The sequence below is a fragment of the Sarcophilus harrisii genome, chromosome 2 (assembly GCF_902635505.1).
Source record: "Sarcophilus harrisii chromosome 2, mSarHar1.11, whole genome shotgun sequence".
Lineage (NCBI taxonomy): Eukaryota > Metazoa > Chordata > Mammalia > Dasyuromorphia > Dasyuridae > Sarcophilus > Sarcophilus harrisii.
The window spans coordinates 317,169,327-317,192,093 of record NC_045427.1 but is presented as its reverse complement, the minus strand read 5'-3'; the positions used below and the strand labels follow the sequence as shown (position 1 = coordinate 317,192,093).

At 33.0% G+C, this 22,767-nt stretch overlaps 1 protein-coding gene across 1 annotated transcript in view; it reads right to left on the bottom strand.

Annotated features, from left to right (window-relative positions):
• PPM1A (protein phosphatase, Mg2+/Mn2+ dependent 1A) overlaps nucleotides 1–22,767 on the bottom strand; it is a 66,536-nt gene that overhangs the window by 10,070 nt on the left and 33,699 nt on the right. Inside the window, exons 2-4 of the mRNA XM_031952681.1 lie at nucleotides 6,644–7,497; nucleotides 4,948–5,065; nucleotides 631–739 (exon numbers count right to left, since the gene is read on the bottom strand). Coding sequence (XP_031808541.1) covers nucleotides 631–739; nucleotides 4,948–5,065; nucleotides 6,644–7,477 — 1,061 coding nt within the window. The 5' untranslated portion in view covers nucleotides 7,478–7,497. The remainder of the gene's footprint in view (nucleotides 1–630; nucleotides 740–4,947; nucleotides 5,066–6,643; nucleotides 7,498–22,767) is intronic.

Sequence of the window (22,767 nt, the reverse complement as noted above, 5' to 3'; positions counted from 1 at the left end):
TGAAGAGTTAAGTGCAATCCTGTTGTGTCAATTTATATGGCAGCTCTTTTAGATAAAAGAGACCTGGTATCTGAATTTTCTACTTGGGGGCCTTAAATACTTATATAAATTAGCTCAAGCCCACTGGCTAAAGTACCTGGAAAAATATGCAGCCATGCCTTTGAAAAATCAACCTGAAGAAGTTCCAAATAAGTTGGAAAGGAACAAAATTAATTAAACAAGTGAAGAGACTCATTCTGGGAGAGTAAACATCATGGTTATGGTAAGGCCACATATGACAATAGTATTTTACATTTGTACATTATTTTATTTAGAAAGATCATAAGACATCTCTCAAATAATCCTGAAAATTATGTCATCATTTGAGCCACAACTGACATTTTTCAGTGTAAATGACAAGCATCAAAACCAAAACAAAACACTCTATATGGTAATGTTTCATTAAGTAGCAAATGACTTTAGTAATACCCCAAATCAGAAACTAAGTAAAAATATCTTTACACACACATACAATTGTACCATTTAATAAATTAAATCATCTTAAATGTAACTGCCATTTTGTCAATTGTGTATCAAAAATATTTTCTAAGCTGTAATCATGGATCAACGTATACAAAATAGACAACTTACTTGCTTGCCAGTTCACCCCCTGGTGGGAGGTTTGGGATGTTCTCAGTTGCTAATGTGCGCATCACATGGACTAAGTCTGGTACGCCTTCGCCCTGCTTCTTTATGATTTCTGGGAATCAGAAGTACTTTTTTTGTAAGTGCTATCCACATTGAACTTTACAAGACTGAAACAATCAAAGATAGCTTAATATTTTTATAAATGGTATTTAATACATCTCAGGATTTCCATACTGGTGCCAAAAGGAAAAAATTCACAATGAATTTTTAAAGTTTATGATAAGTAAACATACAAAATGACATAAAGAAAAAAAAACTTTCTAGATTAATTTTAAAGAAGAGTGATCAAGATTAAAATTAGAAAAATACATGTTAAATTCGCATATTACATAATCAGGGATATTTGTAAACAAATGGGAAGAACATCTTTCTTAAGAAGTCAATTAGTTACTTCTGAGTGGACCAATTCCTTTCTTTAGACTGGAACATGTTTACTGAACATTGCCCTGTAAACAAAAACATTGCACAGCAGAGTTTTTAAAGTTACAAAAATCAAATAATTTGTAATTGCCTTAAAAATAATTGGTCATATTCTTAGTCATAACCATTTGATACTTAAATAGTAGTCACACAATGACACTGGTTAAACAGCATGCATCCACATCTTAAGCTTATAAATCATGGTTCTACATGCTAAAACTCCACCATTAATGCTTCATCTAAAGACAATTTAAGATTTCACAAGCCACAAGTTCTGTAACATAGTATAAGAAAGACTAATTAGGAGTGAGCTTCAAATATATTACAATGCCATTTTCATTATCAATGTGTGTGTTTGGTATGAAAATGGCCCAATTTAAAAGACAATATTTTTAGACTACTCAAATAAGAATAAATAAAAATTTTCCAATAACAGGTACACTAATAGATGGAACTTGTTATGATGTGAGGCATGCATATACATTGCCATTTATACCACAGAATGCCAAAGAAAAAATAATGTACCCAGGATTATACAATTATCTCTTAAAACAATTTCTTTAAGTATGAGAAGTGTTCATTTTGATGACTAAGAATACTATAAGGCAGGACCATGCCAAAGACATCATGTGTATCCTTGTCAAACGTGTTATATGTATTCAATTGCATATTATAGTTGGTTAAATCAATTATATAAAGACACTAAATGTTTTTGCAAGTTTTCTTCAAGAGATAAAATTTTTTCTCTTAATAAGCAGTGTTGTTGGGAGAAAAAGCAATCATCATCTTAGTTCTTAGTCAAGTTAGGAATCTTTGAAAAGTAGCCATTTATTCAAAAGCTCTTTATTTCCTTTTATCAGATGAAGTTTGTAGATCAAAATATTAAACTCCTAACACTAGGGCTACATTTTAGAAAATTTTATTTATAACCAGATTCAGTAACCCACATTACTTAAGTGGTAAACTGTTCTTTCAGAGTAAAGGCCAAAATTTTACCATCTAACATTTATTGTTCAGAATTTTCTACCACTCTTAAATCTGAATAAAAAGCAAAGAGCTCAGATTTGGTTTGCCAAGTTCCTTTATTGTATAATCTTTGACATCTAATATAACTTCATAATGCTAATGCTAAAATTTTGCTGTACAAAAATAAATGAATTTAGTGTTTACCTAAACTAAACAATTTCACAACCTGGTACATTTAACATACAAACTCCACTAAGTTAATACAATTATTTAGATAACTATAGATACAATCTGAATAACACTGATGACAAATTGAACCATTCTGTTGGTTTCAGTCATAAAAAGGAAAAAAAAAAATCACCTATATTTCAATGTAACTTGTATCCTTTTTTTGTTATAAAGTGCAAAAATACAGTAAGACAAATGTTCTAAAAGTATAAAGTTGAAAAACAGGGTTAATGGTTCTCTATTTCAAGTGGAAAAACTTATTCAATTTACTTGACACTTAGTACTATACAAACCTTAATTCTTTTTTAATTCAAAAAACAAAACCAGAAATGAAGTCTGTAAAATATCAATCCTTTAATCCCAATCCCTAAAATATACACTCTAATTAGCACTGCAGAATACTCCTTTTAGCATGAATATTAATAGATACTCCCCACCCTATCCCCAAAGCTGAGGCAGAGTTGTCAGGGCATTTAAAATAAAAACAACAATAATAATATCCAAAATATCAGCCTAGAAGGATCAGCAGTAGTATAACAATCCTGATTCACAACAGAAAAATGCAAAATAACACAAATTTACTGAGGGATTAAAAGATTGAAAAGGCTTTTCATGAATTTACTGTACCTCTGGTTAGAAAGTTAATTTTCAAGAAAAAAGCTTGACTGCTAGAACCATTAAATATTTAGTAGCAACAAAGATTATGTTTTAAAAAAAAGTTTAGGGGTGGGGGAGGGATGGGACACAAAAGCCTTTCTGAAAGCCTTTTTGAAACTATTTTCTTGTGTTTTGAGAGATGCTCACAGATTATTTCATCCAAATAATTAAGATGAAGTTTAGCATTTCATAGCAACTGTTAGTACATGCCAGAAAAGATTTCTAATGCATGCTTTGGATTTGAAGATCAATTTATTCTGCTCAACCAGAATAAAAGATGCACGAAATTCTCTACTTTTCAAACTACTTCCTACTGATAAAATAACTTTAGTTTAGAATATAAAATAATCTACATTTTAACTATAAAACATTATTAAACTTAACACAATAAAAAAATTTCAATGCATTTATCATGTACCATAAATGTCCTACCTGATATTTCTTGCATGGAATAATAAACAGTTCTAAAGTTCTGATATTATAGCATATAAATATTTAATTAAAATGAATACTTGATCATTTTACTTTGAAGCAAAATTTTAAAAATTTAATTCCTTTCTTATATTAATTAGTGATTTAGATCAATGTGATTTGATTTCAAATTGATTATTTCTATTAATGTTAATTTAGCACATTACCTGGGAATAAAGCATACTTATTGAATGTTTTTAAAGTATTAAAAACAAAGGAACTTGCTAGTGAGAAAACAAACTCATTGTATTATGTCAAGAACTACTTACTGAGTTAGAAATCAGTGCACACATTGTTATTTACCATTATCAAGGAACAAAGTAGTCAATAAAGCTAAATTGCAGCCTTAAATTGGATAATGTTAAAATTTTAAATGATCAAAATGACAGACTGACTATACTTAAATCTCAAAAAAGTTAAAAAGAAAATGAAACTAAAGTGCATAAGAATTTTCATAAGGTAGACATGATAGAATCTAATGGAATAGTGTTATATCTATGCTTACATGCTATTAGAGGCCTTTAACATGCAAGTGATTAATATAATGGACCCCAAATGGCCTTTTTAATACTAATATAGTCATTCCATGGCTAAGTTTACCCACTTAGAGGATACTTTATAATCTATACACTATATTGCATATATGCAGTAATTAGTGTTTTCAGGAAATTTTAACTTATGCTGCACATTGTGGCTACTAAAAAAATTTAGATTTTTTAAATATCCAAAGGCACTAATCAAGAGTTACAAACAGTTCATTAGTGGTCTCAAAGTCATTTGCAATTTTATAATACAAAATGCACCTGAAATCCCAACTTATTTCAACTTAAAAACAAACAAACAAACAAACTTAATATAAGGCACACAAACACTTAATTACTGCCAGGCAGAGAATCAATATATCTAAAATCAGGCAGTTTACGGTTTTGCTACGAAGCCCTGAAATACAGTTTGAAATAGAAACATAGACATACTTTAAAATATAGTGGCACTTGCAGGTTAACTAGAGTTTCAGTAACAAAGCTATGACCCTTATTTAAAAAAAACAAAAAACAAAAAACAAAAAAAAACAGCCTTAGTTGACCCAAATGTATTATTGTACATAGCTTTTCACAGAAAAAAAAAAGGCATTTAAATCATCATTTTCATAATTCACTTACTACTTTCTCTTTAACTCATGTCAAAAAATCGTATTTTACTGATATAGTTACTCCTGCCAGTGAATTCACAAGGAACTCTGAAATATGTACATCTTTAATTTCAAGAGATTTTTAAAATAATAATAATTAAAAAAAAAAAAAAAAGCATCCTAAACAATTTCCAGGGTCACAGCTGCTGTGGTCTTATTTCTAGCAGTATTTTGGAAGGACATAAAATATACATCTAAATAAGTTACTACATAAGTGCCTTGTCCCACTGATGCACTTAAAGGTTTAATTAAAAGCTAATATGTGAAAAGGTTCATTGTTGCAGGGTTTCTTTCTAATAAAGTTACTTATTTTTTTTTAAATGATCCACCTTCTACTCTGCTTTCCAGGTACTTGTCCAATTCTGTCTCTTTCTTCACTGCCTCTGGTGATACTTTTGGTGCACTTGGAAAACAGATCAATATCACACTCATGTTGTCTCGACTTCCCTGGGAGAGAAAAGAGTTTGAGAAAACATTCTGGTTTCCTTCCCACCCTCCCCTCCATTGTAAATCCTTTCATAACCCTATGAAACTTTATTACTACATCAATGTAATTATATTAAAAACAAAGAAAGTAAGTTATTCTTTGTACTCATTAGTAATCTTTTCCCCCTCAAAAGCACCCTAAGAGAAATGGCAAAAAATATTACAGATTAAGTCCCATTAAAACTACTTGTTTTTTAATCTTTATGATATGAAAAGATTTCAAAGTTCCTACTGTTGGCTTACTTACTTTAAACAATAGCTGATAAAAGAAAATTTCATACCCCATTCAAGAAATTCTAATACCAGAAAAGAACTTAGCCTATTAACAGTCATTATAACAAGATTTGATATGGAGTAACATAAACATCAAGATCTTTTTTTGTGGATACAGATTACCCTAAGTCTGCTGAAAGTTGCAGCCAACTTTACAAAATACTAAGGCTAAAAATTTGATGATGAAAACTAAAAATTGAAAAAGATGTAGGGATCATTGTGATTTACATATTGAATACTTTCTAAATAGAATATATAAGGACACTGAAACTTAGAGAGAGTAAGTGATATGCCCACTGTCACAAAGTTGAGATATGAACCCAAATTCTGACTCCAAAATAATTACTCAAACTGTTGCTGCATTAACATTTTTAAATCTTATATGAATATCAAATGCAAAAACTCCATAATCAGCCATAGTCATGTATACTATCAAGATATTTAATAACCAAGCTAACACTAGTATTTTGGTTGGCTGTTTTAAGTATTTCAAAACAAAAATCAATTAGAACAAGGTGCACTGAGAAATTAGTGAGTTATCCAGGGTCATGGAGTCAGTGTATTTCAGAGGGAAGATTTGAATCTAAATCTTCCAGATTTCTAGGCCAGTCTCTAAATTAGACCACACTGCTCGTTCCTGTATGTTAATAGTTCAAAAAAATTATGGTGATTTGCAAGATAAAAAACTCAAACAAAACATACTATATCAGAATAGTTTTGTAAAATCTATATTTTTAAAAGTAAAATCTGCAAAAAAACTACTAAAAAACATTGATACTTACAAAATCCAATTTAGAAGTCTGAAATAATTTTATAATGTGACTACAAAGATATTAAGATGACAAAATAAAATGAACATTTTTCATTTTCATAAAAGTTTAACATCTGTTATTAATAGGTTATTAATGTAACTTGATCAGTCATAATTCTTTTACCTGAGACTACTTGCTAAAAATACTGGTAACAAATAACAAGATTTATTTGTTACATGAAAAGCAATGTTTTACATATGATTAAAAAGTCTAAGTAAGTATAGTTACTAAGAACTAAACACACTTATCACTATTACAAACTATGGTCCTTCACTTTTTTTTTTCTATTGACACTTCTGAAATTAAAAAAAAAAAAAAAATATTAAAGTTGGTGATAACTGTCCCAATCTGTGCCAAAACAAATTCTGGGAGCTATGGATTCTAAAGTGAAACAAAGTGTTATAACTAAGATAATGACATGAAACAGTTTCTCTATTTTAAAAAATCTAGCTACCTTATATAAACAGGTATCCACTACTTCGTTGCATACTCTCTCAAGGTCATCAGTGACTTCAAGTCTGGATCTTACAAAATCACAGAGCTCTTCATTTCCCATAACATCCCAGATACCATCACATGCGAGGATGATAAACTGATCATCTTTTTCTGATCTTTCAATTTCATAGACTTCTGGCTCTGGAGAGACAAGCTGCTCTGTAGGACCTTTACCATGGACACATTTGTAATCAAAGTCTCCAAGTGCCCTAGATACAGCAAGAGAGCCATTCACACGCTGAATCATTACAGAACCACCTGCATTCTGAATACGTTCTTTTTCCAAAGGATTACTTGGTTTGTGATCTTGTGTGAAGAAATGAACTTTCCTGTTCCTACAAAGTAAACCTCTTGAGTCTCCACAGTTGATGAAATATGTATGTTGGGGAGAAATCAGGACACCCACTGCCGTTGACCCACTTCGGTCTGCACCATGTTTCTTCTCTGATATTATTCTCATATGTTCATCAATCTGCAGAAAACCTGTTCTTATTCCATTCTTGACATTTTCCACAGAAGGTGGTCCTTCAGATCCTTTAAAATCTTGGTTATTTGTGATATGATCTAACAAATGCTCACAGCAGTATTTGGCAACCTGGGAACCAGCATGCCCATCATACACAGCAAAGAATGACCATCCTTCAAGTCCACTAGGCAAACCAATCACAGCTGTATGTGCATCTTCCATTTCAACTCGCCAACCTTGCATACTGCTTAGCCCATAACGTAGCCCATTACCTTGTCCTTGGGCATTATGCTTTTCCATCTTTGGCTTGTCTAAAAATGCCCCCATTGTGTCTTGATGCTTTAATTCTGAGGAAGAAGAGAAAATACAGTTAAGATATCTATCAAAAAAACTGTTGTTACAAACAAAATATTCACCCAACAGTTTTATTTTAAATAACAGCTCTACCAAAGAAACTTTTAAATCTGAGTAGGTCCTTATGTTTTTTGTAGTATAGAACCATCAGATTCCTTATTTAATCCCTCAAGAGCAAAGAAGTGGGAAAGGAGAGATGTGTATGGCTGTATAGAAGTAGTTCAGACTAATCATATTTAGGCGAGAGAATAGGAAACATTTTTAAAATTAGCAAATTAGCACCAAATTTACAGATTACTAGACATGGAGATGTGTATGGCTTTATAGAAGTAGTTCAGATTAATCATATTTAAGGGAGAGAATAGGAAGCATTTTTAAAATTAGCAAATTAGCTCCAAATTTACAGATTACTTAGACATAGAGATCATCTTAGTCCAATTTCCTCATTTCACAGATGATGAAAATCAATAGCAGGTAGCTTAAGTGACTGGCTCAAGATTACAGAGTCAGTTAATAGACTTGTTTAACTTAAGGTCTAATGCTGAGTCCTGTATTTCATCATGCTACCTGCCTCTTGCTCCTCAGAAGATATGACTGGGATATGAACTCCAGACCTCTGATAACAAGTAAGAATACTATTGGCAATAAGGTAAATTCTACATCAAAGATTTAAATGACCTAAAAACATGATAATTTCCCTATGCTATTCAAATCTCATTTAGCCAAGGTGGGGACAGTTGAATTCCACAGCAACTAGATGTGGGCTAGTTCTTGTGAACAATTAAAAACACACATATGTCCTCCCCAACACACATATACACATCCCACCACCACATTTTACACATATGCGCAAATATCTGCATTTGTTAATCAAAAACCAAGATCCAAGTAAAAAGTTACAAAACATACTCTCACTCTAGTAAAATAACTTTCTTTTAAAAGGATGGGTCACATTACTAATTTATATGCTATTCTTCACCACTACAAAGGCTAATTCTTAACTTTCCTTCTGAAGTACCAAAGATAATAATAATAATAAAAAAGACATATTTCAATGAAACAGTAGACAAGAATTTGCTGAAGAGATTTTTGTTTGCTAAGAATTAACAAAGACAAAGGTCTTAAAAGGGAAAATAAGATTACTGTTCTGTAAGAAATGACCAACAGGATGATTTCAGAAAGGCCTGGAGAGACTTACATGAACTGATGCTGAGTGAAATGAGCAGGACCGGGAGATCATTATATATTTCAACAACAATACTATATGATGACCAGTTCTGATGGACCTGGCCATCCTCAGCAACGAGATCAACCAAATCATTTCCAATGGAGCAGTAATGAACTGAACCAGCTACGCCCAGAGAAAGAACTCTGGGAGATGACTAAAAACCATTACATTGAATTCCCAATCCCTATATTTATGCCCACCTGCATTTTTTATTTCCTTCACAAGCTAATTGTACAATATTTCAGAGTCTGATTCTTTTTGTACAGCAAAATAACATTTTGGTCATGTATACTTATTGTGTATCTAATTTATATTTTAATGTATTTAACATCTACTGGTCATCCTGCCATCTGGGGGAGGGTGGGGGGGTAAGAGGTGAAAAATTGGAACAAGAGGTTTGGCAATTGTTAATGCTGTAAAGTTACCCATGCATATATCCTGTAAATAAAAGGCTATTAAATAAAAAAAAAAAAAATTTAAAAAAAAAAAAGGGAAAATAAGTTTACTGAATATGATTATAAGGATAAAATTCCTTAGTGGTAGCTCTACTGGCCCGTTCAGATCCTACCAACTTAAAAAATACTATTCCTTGGTAAGGATTAAGGGAATAACCTAGCTTAAGCTAAAGCTTCCTCTCTTGTAGCCTCTATTCTTTTCCACAGGAGCTTCTCTTCTCTTGGAAGCTTTCTCTTCTCTCACCACTGCTCTGCCTAGATTCCATAAACTGACTCATGAACTGAGAAGATAAACTCTACGAATCCAAAACTAAGAGTTGGCCCTGATATTTATTTTTAATTATATACCTAAATGGCTTCATCTTATTTTGTCCACTCAAAATGTTTTAAAATATGAATTCACCAATTTTTCATTTTAAGTTATGAAAAGCCTGTAACATATATTCTTATTACAAAGAGAAAAGCTTTATTTAGTTATAACATTAAATCAAGCCCACAATTTAATGATATGCACAATAATTATGCTACATGTTAATTAAGTATAAATAGTAATGGAAATTGGGAAGGTACAAAGACAAAACTTCACCCACTCTACAATTTTCTGTAGGGTTAGCCCTGCCCTATAGTTTCTTCATCAGTAAAACACAGGGTTGGGCTCCCAAATCTAACTGATCGGCTGGACACTTGGATCTTCCAGAAGCTACTAACTTATAATCTCCCAGGTCTAATAGTACCTAGCCAGGTCAGGGATGATTTCACAAGGGTGGGGAAAGCAAAGATATATGAAGTAAAATAGTAGTCCTAAGAGCTGGAATCCAAAGAACAATTTGGAAAAGGTGCTGAGGGAAAAGTAAAATAAGTAAAAACACAAATGTGAATGCCTTTTCCTATTTCCATACTCTTTCAATAGCGCTAAACAAAGCTTTCTTATATTTCCTTAATTGACTGACCACAGCATGCCCTAAAGCAGCTGTTCTAAATCTTACCTCTTTAAGTCTCCCATACTATTCTTTACTGCTGCTTCTCAGCACACAAATTTCATCATTTACTGAGAAAATAGAGAACATTGCTATTATATATCAAAATTTCCTTGGCAACATCTTCTATTCTCTCCTTTACTCCAGCCTTTAGTTATGAGGTAATTCTGCTGATCCATTTCCCCCATCTCTTCTCTAAAAGACTGCCACCACAACCACTCTCCCTACCCATCTTCAATCTCTATCAAGTAACTTCATCAACAAACATGCCTTGGTTTTCCCTTTTCTTAACTTGATTTTATTATTGATACGTATATGCACTTCCATCATCAAAAGCCTACAAAAAACTGTCAACATTCAATGCATTCCCTTTCTTTCCTTTTCTTCACCTTGATAACCCTTGCAATCTGATTTCCAATCTCATCACTTAAATGAAATTACTCTCCAAAGATACAAATATCAATGTTACCAAGCACCTTTCTCAGTCTTACATCTTTAGATTTAATGACATTAAGTTCTTTACCCATTTGGCCACTCCTCAATCTCCTTTACTGGATAACATTGATTTTTCATGTCTTCGAGTAAATCCCAAAGATCTGTTCTCAGTCCTCTTCTTTTTCTAAGGTAAGGATGACTTTCCCTTATCCCTACCCCAAAAATCTCAGCCTTGTCATGGAACCCTTCAGTTTATGAATCCTCTCATAATGATTCTTTTAAGTGCATAAAATAAAATACAGGATTACAAAGGAAACCAATTAAGCTGAAATGCAAGTCATCAAAATATGTTTAGAAACAAATTCATAGATCCCAGATTAAGAATCTCGGTTCTACATTCTTCTGGGTGATCTGATTAGCTCTCATGGGCTTAATTACTGTTTCTATGTAGATAACTCCCAGATCTACATATCCAGCACAACTTCTCTTCTCAACTCTAGCTCCAAATTACTGAATGCTTACTGGACATTTCCAAATGGATATCCTGTAAATATTATGAATTCAACATGTTCACGGTTTCTTTTCCCCCAAAACCTACTCCTTCCTGAACTTGCCTATTTTCAAAGATACCTCCCCCATCCTAGCTACCCAGAAATTACTCTAGACTCCTTACTATGTCCCTCACTACTCACCTCTCATGCAGCTTATCAGTTGTATCTGATCTCTTGTGGCCACCACCTTATTTCAGTACTTCATTACCTCTCATTTTAGCTACTGCAATAGTTTAACTTGAACATCAAATTTTATGTTTTATTCAAGCCTTTGCACTGCCTATTCCCCACCTTTAGCATATTTATTTTTAATAGATCTCCTGGTTAAATTTCTGTGACTTTTTCTAAGGTAATACAAAATATGCTTTCTGCAACAGGCTTTCCTGGTTTTTCCTCAGTTAGTAAGGGCTTCCATATACTCTGTATACTTCTTATATATGTTACCTAGTTATTTACACGTTGTCTTCCCCACTTTTTTTTTTTTTTTTTTTTTTTTTGCTGAGGCAATTGGGGTTAAATGACTTGCCCAGGGTCACACAGCCAGGAACTGTTAAGTATCTGAGACCACATTTGAATTCAGTTCCTCCTGACTTCAGTGCTAGTACTCTAAACACTGCGCCACCTAGCTGCCCCTTCCCCACATGTTGAACTCTGACAAGTGCCATTTTTACATTTCTTAGCACTTAGAACTATGCCTGGCACAAGGTAAGCATATATTAGAATTGTATTTTTCTGAATGAAGTGTACTTTCTTCTGACTTGTCCCCTTTTAGAATTCCTAATTTTCTTCAATACTCATGTTTAGTACCATATCTATTATAAGAGGAATATCTTAAAAAAAAAAAAAAAAAAAAGACTTTCAGAAGACAGATGATGAAAAATACTACCCACCTTATGACAAAAACATGGTCAACATGGGGACTTTGCTTTCCTTGTCTATGAATCTTTGTTTTAGGGCTTTGTTATTTGTTTTTTAATGGGACGGCAAGGGGGAGGAGAAAATAAAGGCTTCTTGACTGAAACATAATTTTATAAATTAAAATTACTTTGTACATATTTTGTATTTACATGTTGTTGTCATTCTGTCCCCCCCAACCTACACCTTAAACTCCTTGAAGGGATGGGCTGGTTTTTTTTTCCTTCTTTTAAATCTATGTATCCCTAAAGATTGGCACATACTTTTTTACACAATGAATGTTGTTGGTTTTTTCCAAGATTGTCCCTGATATTTAATGTGAAACTTGACTTTACCTATATTATAAAACTGGAAAATGGAGAGAACACAGTGTTATTTGAACTTAAGAAAGGACAAAGGTAAAGTAAAAAAGACTGCTAAAAGAAAAATTTCATTTCAAAAATGTTAGCTAAAATACTCAACATTTCCCTTATTTTGAGATCATCCATCTTTTTTGTGTGTGTAATGAATCCCTTTGGCAGTATATCAAAGATTATAGATCCCTTCTTAATATGTTTTAAAAATGCATAAAATATATAGGATTTCAAAGAAAACTAATTTACATGAAATTATTCATTTTCATTCATCATTCATACATTAATTCCTACACCCCAGGTTAAGAACCCCTAACTCCTTTATTTGGAAGCTGAGGCTGAAAGCAGTGAAGTTATTGATCCAAAGTTACAAAATTATAAGAGTTAGAATCTAACAACTACCATGTGAACTCAGAGTAATCATTGGCAAAATATGCTGCCGTCCTTGGATCCTTAGAAGCTTGTCAAAGCTTTTAGTAGCAGCCCTAGAATTAAGATCCAAAGGTCTTTCCATAACACTCTTATCATTTAATTCAATTAAGGGTCTTATTCTCTTCTTCCATATTAAGGCAATTTAGACAAGGATAAGCAAAAAACAGTGATATTATAATAACTTGGAAGATGTTTTATAAAAATAAGCTCAAAAATTGTTCAAAGCATAAAAAGCTGTAAAAAGGTGTTTTGTTCTTGTCTACCACTTAGAGGAAAATTAAGCTTCTCATGGGATTGAGGGGTAATAGAGTGTATTTTCTAGAAATTAAAAGGAAACACTTCTTCAGGGGTTCATGCTAGGATTTGTCTTAATTATTTTTAATATATTATTTGAAAGAAGGAGCTAAATTTCTGGTCAGTAGATGATACTAAATTCTTCAAGACAGAGAAAAAGACTATAGAAAGTCTTACCATTTTGTATAAGAGAGTCAAAATGGTACTGAAATGTAGTTTAAACTTTAATGTGATCCATGTATGATTATGTATTTAAAATTTTTTTTAAAAATCCAAATCATACAAACAAAAATTTAAAAATCCAAACCATATGAAAATGAAGAGCTCTAAGACAACATTATGACCTAAGGAAAGAGACCTGTGTGTCACTATGGATTATTACCTGAGGATTTGAACTGCTAAAACCAAAAAAGTCAACTAAATGTGATGTTAAGAAAAATATTAAGAAAATGGTGTTAAGAAAAAAAAGAAACCAAATCATCCCCCCATCAATAGGTTGCCAAAGGATATGCATAAACAGTCTTCAAAAGAACTGCCAACTATTAATAACCATTGAAAGTATATTCTAGTACACAGGAATAGGAAGATTTTGAGACGATTAACTAGGGACAATTGCTTCTTCTCAATGGCTCGGTGATCTATGGCAATCCCAATAAACTTTGAATGGAAAACATTCCTCCATGCAAATAGAGAACTATGGACATTGAATGTAAAACAACACATACTAGGGTTAACTTTTTTTCCTTGTTTTTTTTCCCCCTCATGATGATTTTCCTTTTTGTCCTGATTTTTCTTTCCCAACATGATTCATATGGAAATATGTAAAAAAATCAATGTACATATACAAGAACAACAACAACAAAACCCCAAAACATTGTGTTGCAAGTAACTGGGGGGGGGGGGGGGGGGAAGGAGGGAATTTTTTAAAAGTATAATTTAAGTAAGCAAAAATGACTAAAACAAATGTGAATAAGTTCATGTTGGAAGGATTGTGGAAAGATAGGTAGATTTGTTCAATGATTCTGGAAAGCAATTTGGTATTATGAAAAGAGAGACTAAAATGTTCATATTAGTCAATACAGATTCCATCATAGGCATATACCCTTAGGGTTCAATAACAAAAAGAAAGGTTCCACTTGGTGAGATAATAAGCATTTATCAAACACTTTATATATTATATATATATATATATATTATTACATTATGTAAATATAAATATATATATATATATATATGTATTTGAAGCACTAGCAATCAATCGCTCAGCATCAGCTTTACAAAGAAAAGCAAAAACACTGTCCCTGTCTTTAAGAAAGCCACATCTACAAAGGTACATAAAAGATATCAGTTGAGTGTAAAGAGAAGATAATTTGAGAGAGAAGGAACTACCAGTGGAGAGAGAGAGGAGATCTGAAAAAGCTTCCTGCAGAAGGCAGCATATGAGTCTAGAATAGGGGAAGCTAGGAGGCAGAACATCCCAGCCATGAGGGCCAAATAAGACTATATCATCTATGACATGCAAAAAGGTCAGTATCACTGGATTGTAAAGTAAATGAAAGGAAGAGAAGCCTGAAAAGGCAGATTTGTGAAAGGCTTTAAAAACCAAAAAGAAGATTTTATATTTGATTCTAGAGGTAAAAGGGATCCACTAGAATTTGTGTATGGGGTGGGAGAAGTAACAGGGTTAGACCTGCACTTTAAAAAGATCACTGACATCTAAATAGATAATGGACAGGTATGGGAAAAGACTTAAGGCTACTGCAATAGTGAAGCACCAGATTTTTACAACCTGAATTAAGATGGCAGCTCAGTGAAAAGAAGGGAATTTATACAAGGGATGTGAAGGCAGAAATAATATTTGGCAATGGAGTGAATATGTGAAATGAGAATGAGAGAGAAGTAGAGGATAACACTAACATAGTGATCCTGGAAAGATGTTTGTGCCCTCAGTATCAACAGGAAAATTATTAAGATGAGATGGTGGAGAAGGGGTGGAGAAAGACTAAGTTCTGTTTTGGACATGTAGAGTTTGCGATGTTTACTGGACATCCAGTCCAAGAGGTAATTGGTGATGAGAAAGTGGAACTAAGGAGACTGGTTAGGGCTGAGAATCAGCTGTAGAGAGATGTTGATTTGAAAGTCATGAGAGCTAAGGCTGATAGATCACCAAGAAAAATAGTAAAGGGAAACAAGAAGCACCAAAATATTTATAGGAGCACATTTTGTAATAGGAAAAAAAAAAAGATGCTCACTGACTAGGAAATGAATATGCTATATGAGCATAATGAAAATGTGTATGAGAAACAATGAATATTATATGGATAGACTTCAGGATTTATAATCAATAGCTAAGATGACAGGAAAAGATAATGACAAATGTTGGAGGGGATGTGGGGAAACTGGGACACTGATACGTGGAGTTGTGAACAGATCTAATCATTCTGGAGAGCAATTTGGAACTATACTCAAAAAACTGTCAAACAATGCATACCCTTTGATCCAGCAGTGTTAATAGTGGGATTATATCCCAAAGAGAGATCTTAAAGAAAGGAAAGGGACCTACCTGTATGTGCAAAAATGTTTGTGGCAGCCCTTTTCGTAGTGGCTAGAAACTGGAAACTGAGTGGATGCCCATCAGTTGGAGAATGCCTGAATAAATTGTGGTGTATAAATGTTATGAAATATTATTGTTCTATAAGAAACGACAACAGGATGAATATAGAGAGGCTTGAAGAGACTTACATGAACTGATGCTGAGTGAAATGAGCAGAACCAGGAGATCATTATACACTTCAAGAATACTATATGATGATCAATTCTGATAGACATGGATGGCTCTGTTCAACAATGAGAGGATCCAAATCCTCTCATTCCAATTGATCAGTAATGAACAGAGCCAGCTACACCCATCAAAAGAACACTGGGAATTGAATGTGAAACACAACATAGCATTTCTACTCTTTCTGTTATTATTTGCTTGCATTTTTGTTTTTCTTCCCAGATTATTTTTACCTTCTTTCTAAATCCGATTTTTCTTGTGTAGCAAGACAACTGTACAAATATGTACATTGTATTTAACATATACTTTTACATATTTAACATGTATGGGACTACCTGCCATCTAGGGGAAGGGGTGGAGGGAAGGAGGAGAAAAATTGGAACAGAAGTTTTTGCAAGGATCAATGTTGAAAAATTACCCATGTATATGTTTTGTCAATAAAAAGCTATAATAAAAAGAATTAAAAAAAAAAGATTTAGAATCAGGAAAACCTAAATTTCAGTCCTTCCTGACACTTAAGTAGCAATGTGACCCTGCACTAACTAATTATTTAACCTCTCAACCTCAACTTCCTTATTCATAAAATGAGGATTAACAATAGAACCTACATCACCAAGTTGTTATGAGAATCAGATTATATATGTAAAGTACTTTGCAAGCCTTAAATTTCTATAAATTCTACTTATTACTAATACATGACTATTAATATACACAAAAATACCTATGTACTAATTCAGAGTGAAGTTGACAATACTAGAAAAACAATATATAACCACAAAACCAATAAAACTGAATGTTTTGAAATGTTAGTGATCAATCTTGGGCCAAGGTTTTACCTCTGAAAAATATCTCCCCCTGACCCCTTCTTTACAGAGGAGAGGAATCATGCTGTAAAGTACTGCATAATTCAGATTTTCCTCAAAAAGTTGGTTACTTTTTTCATGATAGCTTTTTATTTTCAAAATACATGCCAAGATAGTTTTCAACATTCACCTATCAAAACCTTGTGTCCCCAATTTTTCTCTCTCTCCTTCTACTCCTCTCTCCCAGACAAAAAATAATCTTACATAGATAAAAATGTACAATTTTTCTAGACATATTTCCACTTTTATCATGCTGCACAAGAAAAATCAGATCAAAAAGGGAAAAAAAAACAAGAAAGAAAAAAAAAAAACATGAAAAAACAAAAGTGTTCTACATTCAGTCACCATAGTTCTCTCTCTGGGATACAGATGACTTTCTCCATCACAAGTCTACTGAAATTATAAGACGATTACTTTTACAGAACTTTTTTTCCCTCTTTTTTAAAAAAAATAATCATAAGGGATATATAAGGGATCGCTCTATGGGAAGGAATAGGACAAAGGATACAGTAGAAAATGCAAGTAATGTAAAAATATCTAATAGATCTCAATAAAAACATATTTCTTTAAATAAAAAATATTACCCTGTTCTCATATTAAGTCTTGATTTAGTTTTTTTAAACTAAAGGAAGTTCAATGAACAAAAATGTTTGTACTATACCTTAAGGCTCTAATTATAAAAGAGTTAGAAAATAAAAGTTAATAATTGTAAAGAAACAGGTGAAAAGGAAAAGTAGGCAGATCTAAAACAACAAACACTGATTATCCATGTATAAATCTAGCACAGAAAAAAAAGATTATATAAAGAATTGTGATTCACTCTCCTGTCTATTAAGAAGTGAACAGAAGAAATGTTTCAAAGATGTCACCAAAAAAAATTGTGGAACCTCATTTTAAAACAGTTGATTCCTATTCTCTAGGCTATAACAGAAAAAACATCCTAAATGGAAATCTGGATTCAAATCCTATCTCTGCTCTCTATATTTATATGATCATAGGACTATAATTCATTTTCCTGAGCCACAGTTTCTTAATCTGTAAAAAGAGGGGACTGGATTATAGAACTATGATAGTTTGACTGTATAAAAAGGTTCTCCACCATCCTCTTTCTCCCCTGGGACAGAATAGTGGAATAGAAAGAATACTGGTTTAAGAATCAAAGAACCTGAGTTTAAATCCAATTTAAATCCAGCAAAAAGTCCTTATAGTTTTGTTGTGAAGAAAGAATTCTATAAACAAAGTTCCATATAAATATGCACTATTATTATTTTTATCTTGTGCTAGTGTTTGGTTTGAAAGTCATCAAGACGCATATTTTCAGTGATAACAAATTAGATGAGAGGTAAGTAGAATAACAAAATTAATTTATTGTGGAAGAAGAAAATATGTTAAAAGTTGCTAAACCATACAGGAATTAGTTGATATACAGAGGGCTATCTGGATTCTTTGGACTAGGATGTGGTAATGAGGTCAAGGTAACAGATTTGGTCCTTGTTTAGATCAAGTAACTTCATGCTGAGGAAAATTTCAGTATCATGGCCACATACAGCATTGCTAATCCTATTTAGTCAGTTGGTAAATGAGTAATCTGTCATAAGGTAGACTAGACAAGAAAATGTGAATCACATTGTTATGTTTTGCAAGCCCCCGCAGTTGCCATGTTTTACCACAGTTGAACATCACATCAATCTTGAGAATGAAATATAGCATGTTGAGAAATAGCAAATCTGGGTACCACATTTGAGAAAGTACAAAGATAGGCTGCTGAGAATGAAAAGAAGGTATAATCAAAATGGCAAAGGACTTCAAGTTTTTGTTATATGAAAATCAACTGAAAGAATTAGGAATCATTAAAATAGGAAAGAGAAGATTTAGAGGGTATATGATAGCTATCTTCAAGCATTTCAAAATATCATAGAAGAGGAATTAATTGTTCTACTTGGTTCCATAAGAACTAAGAGGATCTCTGGGGAAAGGAGATGTTTATGTGTATATGTATGTGTGTATGCTGGGGGCATTACAAATAGGCAAATTTAAGTTAGATATAAAGAAAAATTTATTAACAGAACTACCCCAAAATGGAGTTCCTTCAAAAGGTAGAACCCCACAATAGAGTCCCTTCAAGCAAAAAAAAAAAAAAAAAGGATAATTTTTGAAGTTTAAGTAGAATGAACTAGAACCAACTATAAAAGTCTGTGATTCAGGAAACTTGCATTCACTGCTTAGGTATGTAACCTTGGTTCAATTACTGGCTTTCAGTTTACTGTTTATCAGTCAGTTCTTTAAGTTGTCTTTTGGTTCTAAAGTTTTATGTTTAAGAAGCTTAGTTCTAAAATACATGGCAACTCAATGTTAGGACAACAAAAGATGAATATGACAATTTGAGGGATGTGAAACAAGAGGACAAGAGGAAGGGGAGAATATTAATAACAGATTTGCCTAAGTGACCAAAGCAAAAAATAATAATTAAAAAATGAACTAGAAGAGAGAGTAGGATGGTGAAATTTTCTGTTTGATAATTACATTAAATTGTTCCTAGTAGTGAAATGCACATCTGAAAACAGATGGCAAGAGATTTTACAAAAGTCTGAATGAACAACAACAAAAAATGGTAGACGAGTTTTAGCGTGAATAATAATTTAATATATGGCTGTGTGACCTGAAGAAAATTAGGAATTCAACCAGATGATCCTGTAATATCCTTTTCAGTTCTGATACCTGTAAATAAGCTAAGATCCTGAATACCTTAAATAGCATGAAGAGTATAGGAAAGACTGGGAATTTTAACTCTTTTCTTGAAAGGCAAAAGACAAAGTCAATAAAGACTTAATAGCATGGGTACATATGGGATTGCTCAGATACTTAAATATTAGGAAAAGGAAGGAACCTTTCTAAATTTGAGCAAGGAAGGTTCAATTCAATTTGATTCAATGTTTGAATTGAATTAAATTATAGCTCCATTCTACCTTTCCCAATATATTACACATTACTTTATTTCATGCATTCTATTGTCCAGTCAAACCAGCTTTACTGTTAGTTACACATGATATTCCATCTTTCAATTCCATTCTACTCATCCTCGAAGACTTTGTCTTCGTCCAAATTTCAGTTTTATTTCCAATTTTGTAAAAAGCCATTTCCAAACTATGCCCAAAGAGCTATCAAACTGTGTATACCTTTTGATCCACCAACAGTGTCTCTACTGAGTCTGTATCCCAAAGAAATCATAAAAGAGAAAAAATAATCCACATGTGCAAAAATGTGTGTAGCAGCCCTTTCTGTAGTGGCAAGAATTGAAAATTGAGTGGATGCTCATCAGTTGGGAAATGGCTAAGTAAGTTATGGTATATGAAGATAATGGACTATCATTGTTTTATTTCAGAAAAGCCCAGAAAGACTTTCATGAACTGATGCTAAATGAACTGAGCAGAACCAAGAGAACATTGCATACAGTAATAAGTAGATTCTTCCTCCTTCCCCCCCCCCAAGAAAAACATTATTTATTTTTAACATCTTTTACAAGTAAGTTCCAAATTCTTTCCCTTTCTCCAGACTCTCACCTATCCACTTTTTCAGTGGATCAACTGTACCTGTGAAATCATGCATAACATATGTCTACATTAGCCATATTGTAAAGAAGGCAAGAAAATATAGATTAGTAAAAATATATAAACATATATATTAACTTTACAAAATATTCAAATTAATATGAACAAGATATCAAGCTATAAAATTTTATCTAAAAATCATCTAGAGAACTTAAACTTAAAATTGAGATAAATTCGGAACCTAAAAAAAAAAAAAAAAAAAAAAAAAAACCAGGACTTAAGATTAGGAAGCTATAAGAGTTCCTCTTGTCTAGCTCCTCCCTTATTTTATAAGAAAACTAAAATATTTCTTCCCTTATTTCCCCCTAAAAGAAACTACATGCTAGGTCTCACTTAACTACACACTAGAAGGTGGAACTTGTTTTTTGCTTTCGCCTTTTTTTTGTCCCTAATGCACTTTGTATAGCATCTGGGACATAGTAAACTGTTAAAAAATGCTTACTGACACAGAAAATTATAAGTCAAAATACTATCAGAAAACTTAATTTAATTCTATGGTTCAACTTCGACATGCTCAGGGAATTTTAATAGAATTTTTCATCTTTTTTTTTTTTGGGGGGGGGGGGGGGGGGTTTAATGTGTCCTTGAACAGTATGCCTAAAATCTTGGATTGAGTCAAAGAATCTAAGTTTTAAAATCACTTAAAAGCAAGTGAACCTTCTCAACTACTTCATTTCAATATAAGGGTTGAATTAAATGATCTTCAAGATTCCTTTTAGCTCCAAATCTATGATCCTAAAAGTCATGAAGCAGAATTTCATGCTTTCTTGTTCCAAATCCAATGTTCTTCCCAAAACATTTTAACAGAGACACAGCCCAGATATACAACTGTACTAATTAATTACCTATTATGTGCCAGGAACTATCTGAGATGCTGAGGCTACAGGTACGAAGAATACAAAAAAAGCTCTACCGGCAAGGAGCTTACATTCTGATGGGAAAGACAAGATCAAATATAAGTATAGACAGTTCTTAAATATAAGTTCACTGCATTATGCAATTCAATTTTACCTAATAAATCTGAAAAAAAACCTGCATTCAAAAAAAATTATGTTTACTATACTCCTTTGGAATGCCATGTCTGTTCCCAGTCCCACTTTGTCACCTGTCCTCTCCAGTCTGTATCTATATCTAGTTCCCACATGTCCCCTCTTCCCCACTGCCACCATGTATATTTTCTCCAAAATCCTTGTCCCCAATGTGTCCTTGGACAGAATGCCTATCCCTCCAAAAAGCATGGCTTCCTCTTGTCTCCTTCATTTCTGAGGCAAGTTCCCATTATGTAAAAACTGCTTTATGTAGAAGCCCTTAGAAAGGTCTGGAATTGTTTATTTACATAAAGCAAGAACTATTTGTATGTACAAATATAACAATAATATATGCAAAGTAATAAAATACAATATAAAATGAAAGGGCATTATGATAGACAAGAAAAGCAGAAAATGATGCTGGAATGGAATTTTAAAGAAAAGAGGGACTCTATGAGGCAGAGGAGGGGAGGGAGTGCATTCTAGACGTGCAGATGGAATATGGGAAGAAAGACAAGACCAATGAAACTGCATCACAAAGTAGATGTCCAGTAATTCTAAGAAAAGAGCCAAGTTGTGAAGGCTTCTAAAAAGCTTAAACATAATTTTATATTTTGGACTAAGTGAAAAAAGAAATTCTTTGCTTCTATTGCTACCTAGTAACTGAATGGGGACAGCTTCAATCAAACTGAGACCTATTAAAGACCTTAGCTTAAAAAAGACCAAGGTTGGGGCAGGTAGGTGGTGCAGTGGATAGAACACCAGCCCTGAAGTCAGGAGACAGTGAGTTCAAATCTGATCTCAGATACTTAACACTTCCTAGCTGTGTGACCCTGGGCAAAATCACTTAATCCCAATTGCCTAGGCTCCTCCCCCATCCTCCCCCCCAAAAAAGGCTAAGGTCTCCCATCCAGGGCCATTTCCAGTCATCCTGATCTATACCTGTCCACTGGACCCAGTTGGCTCTAGAGGGGAAACTGAGGCAGGTGACCTTGCACAGCCCTCCCTAACTTAAATCCAATTCACTTGCATATCATGGCATCACCTCCTTGATGACGTGGTTCTCTTTGAGAACAACATAAGTGAAATCACTTCAACAGTAGTAGAGCCTAAAAAAAAAAAAGGGGGGGGGGGGGAAACAGTAGTAGAGCCTGGAGAAGAAAGACTTGAAGAATGAAAACTAATTAAGAGGGTATTTCAATAACCTGGGGATAAGGTACTTAGGGCCTAAACTAAAGTAGTATTTGTGTGAATACAGAGGAGAGATCATATATGAGAGATGGGAGAATAGAAATGGCAAGATTTGATAACTAACTGAATATGTGAGTTGAGGGAGAATCAAAGA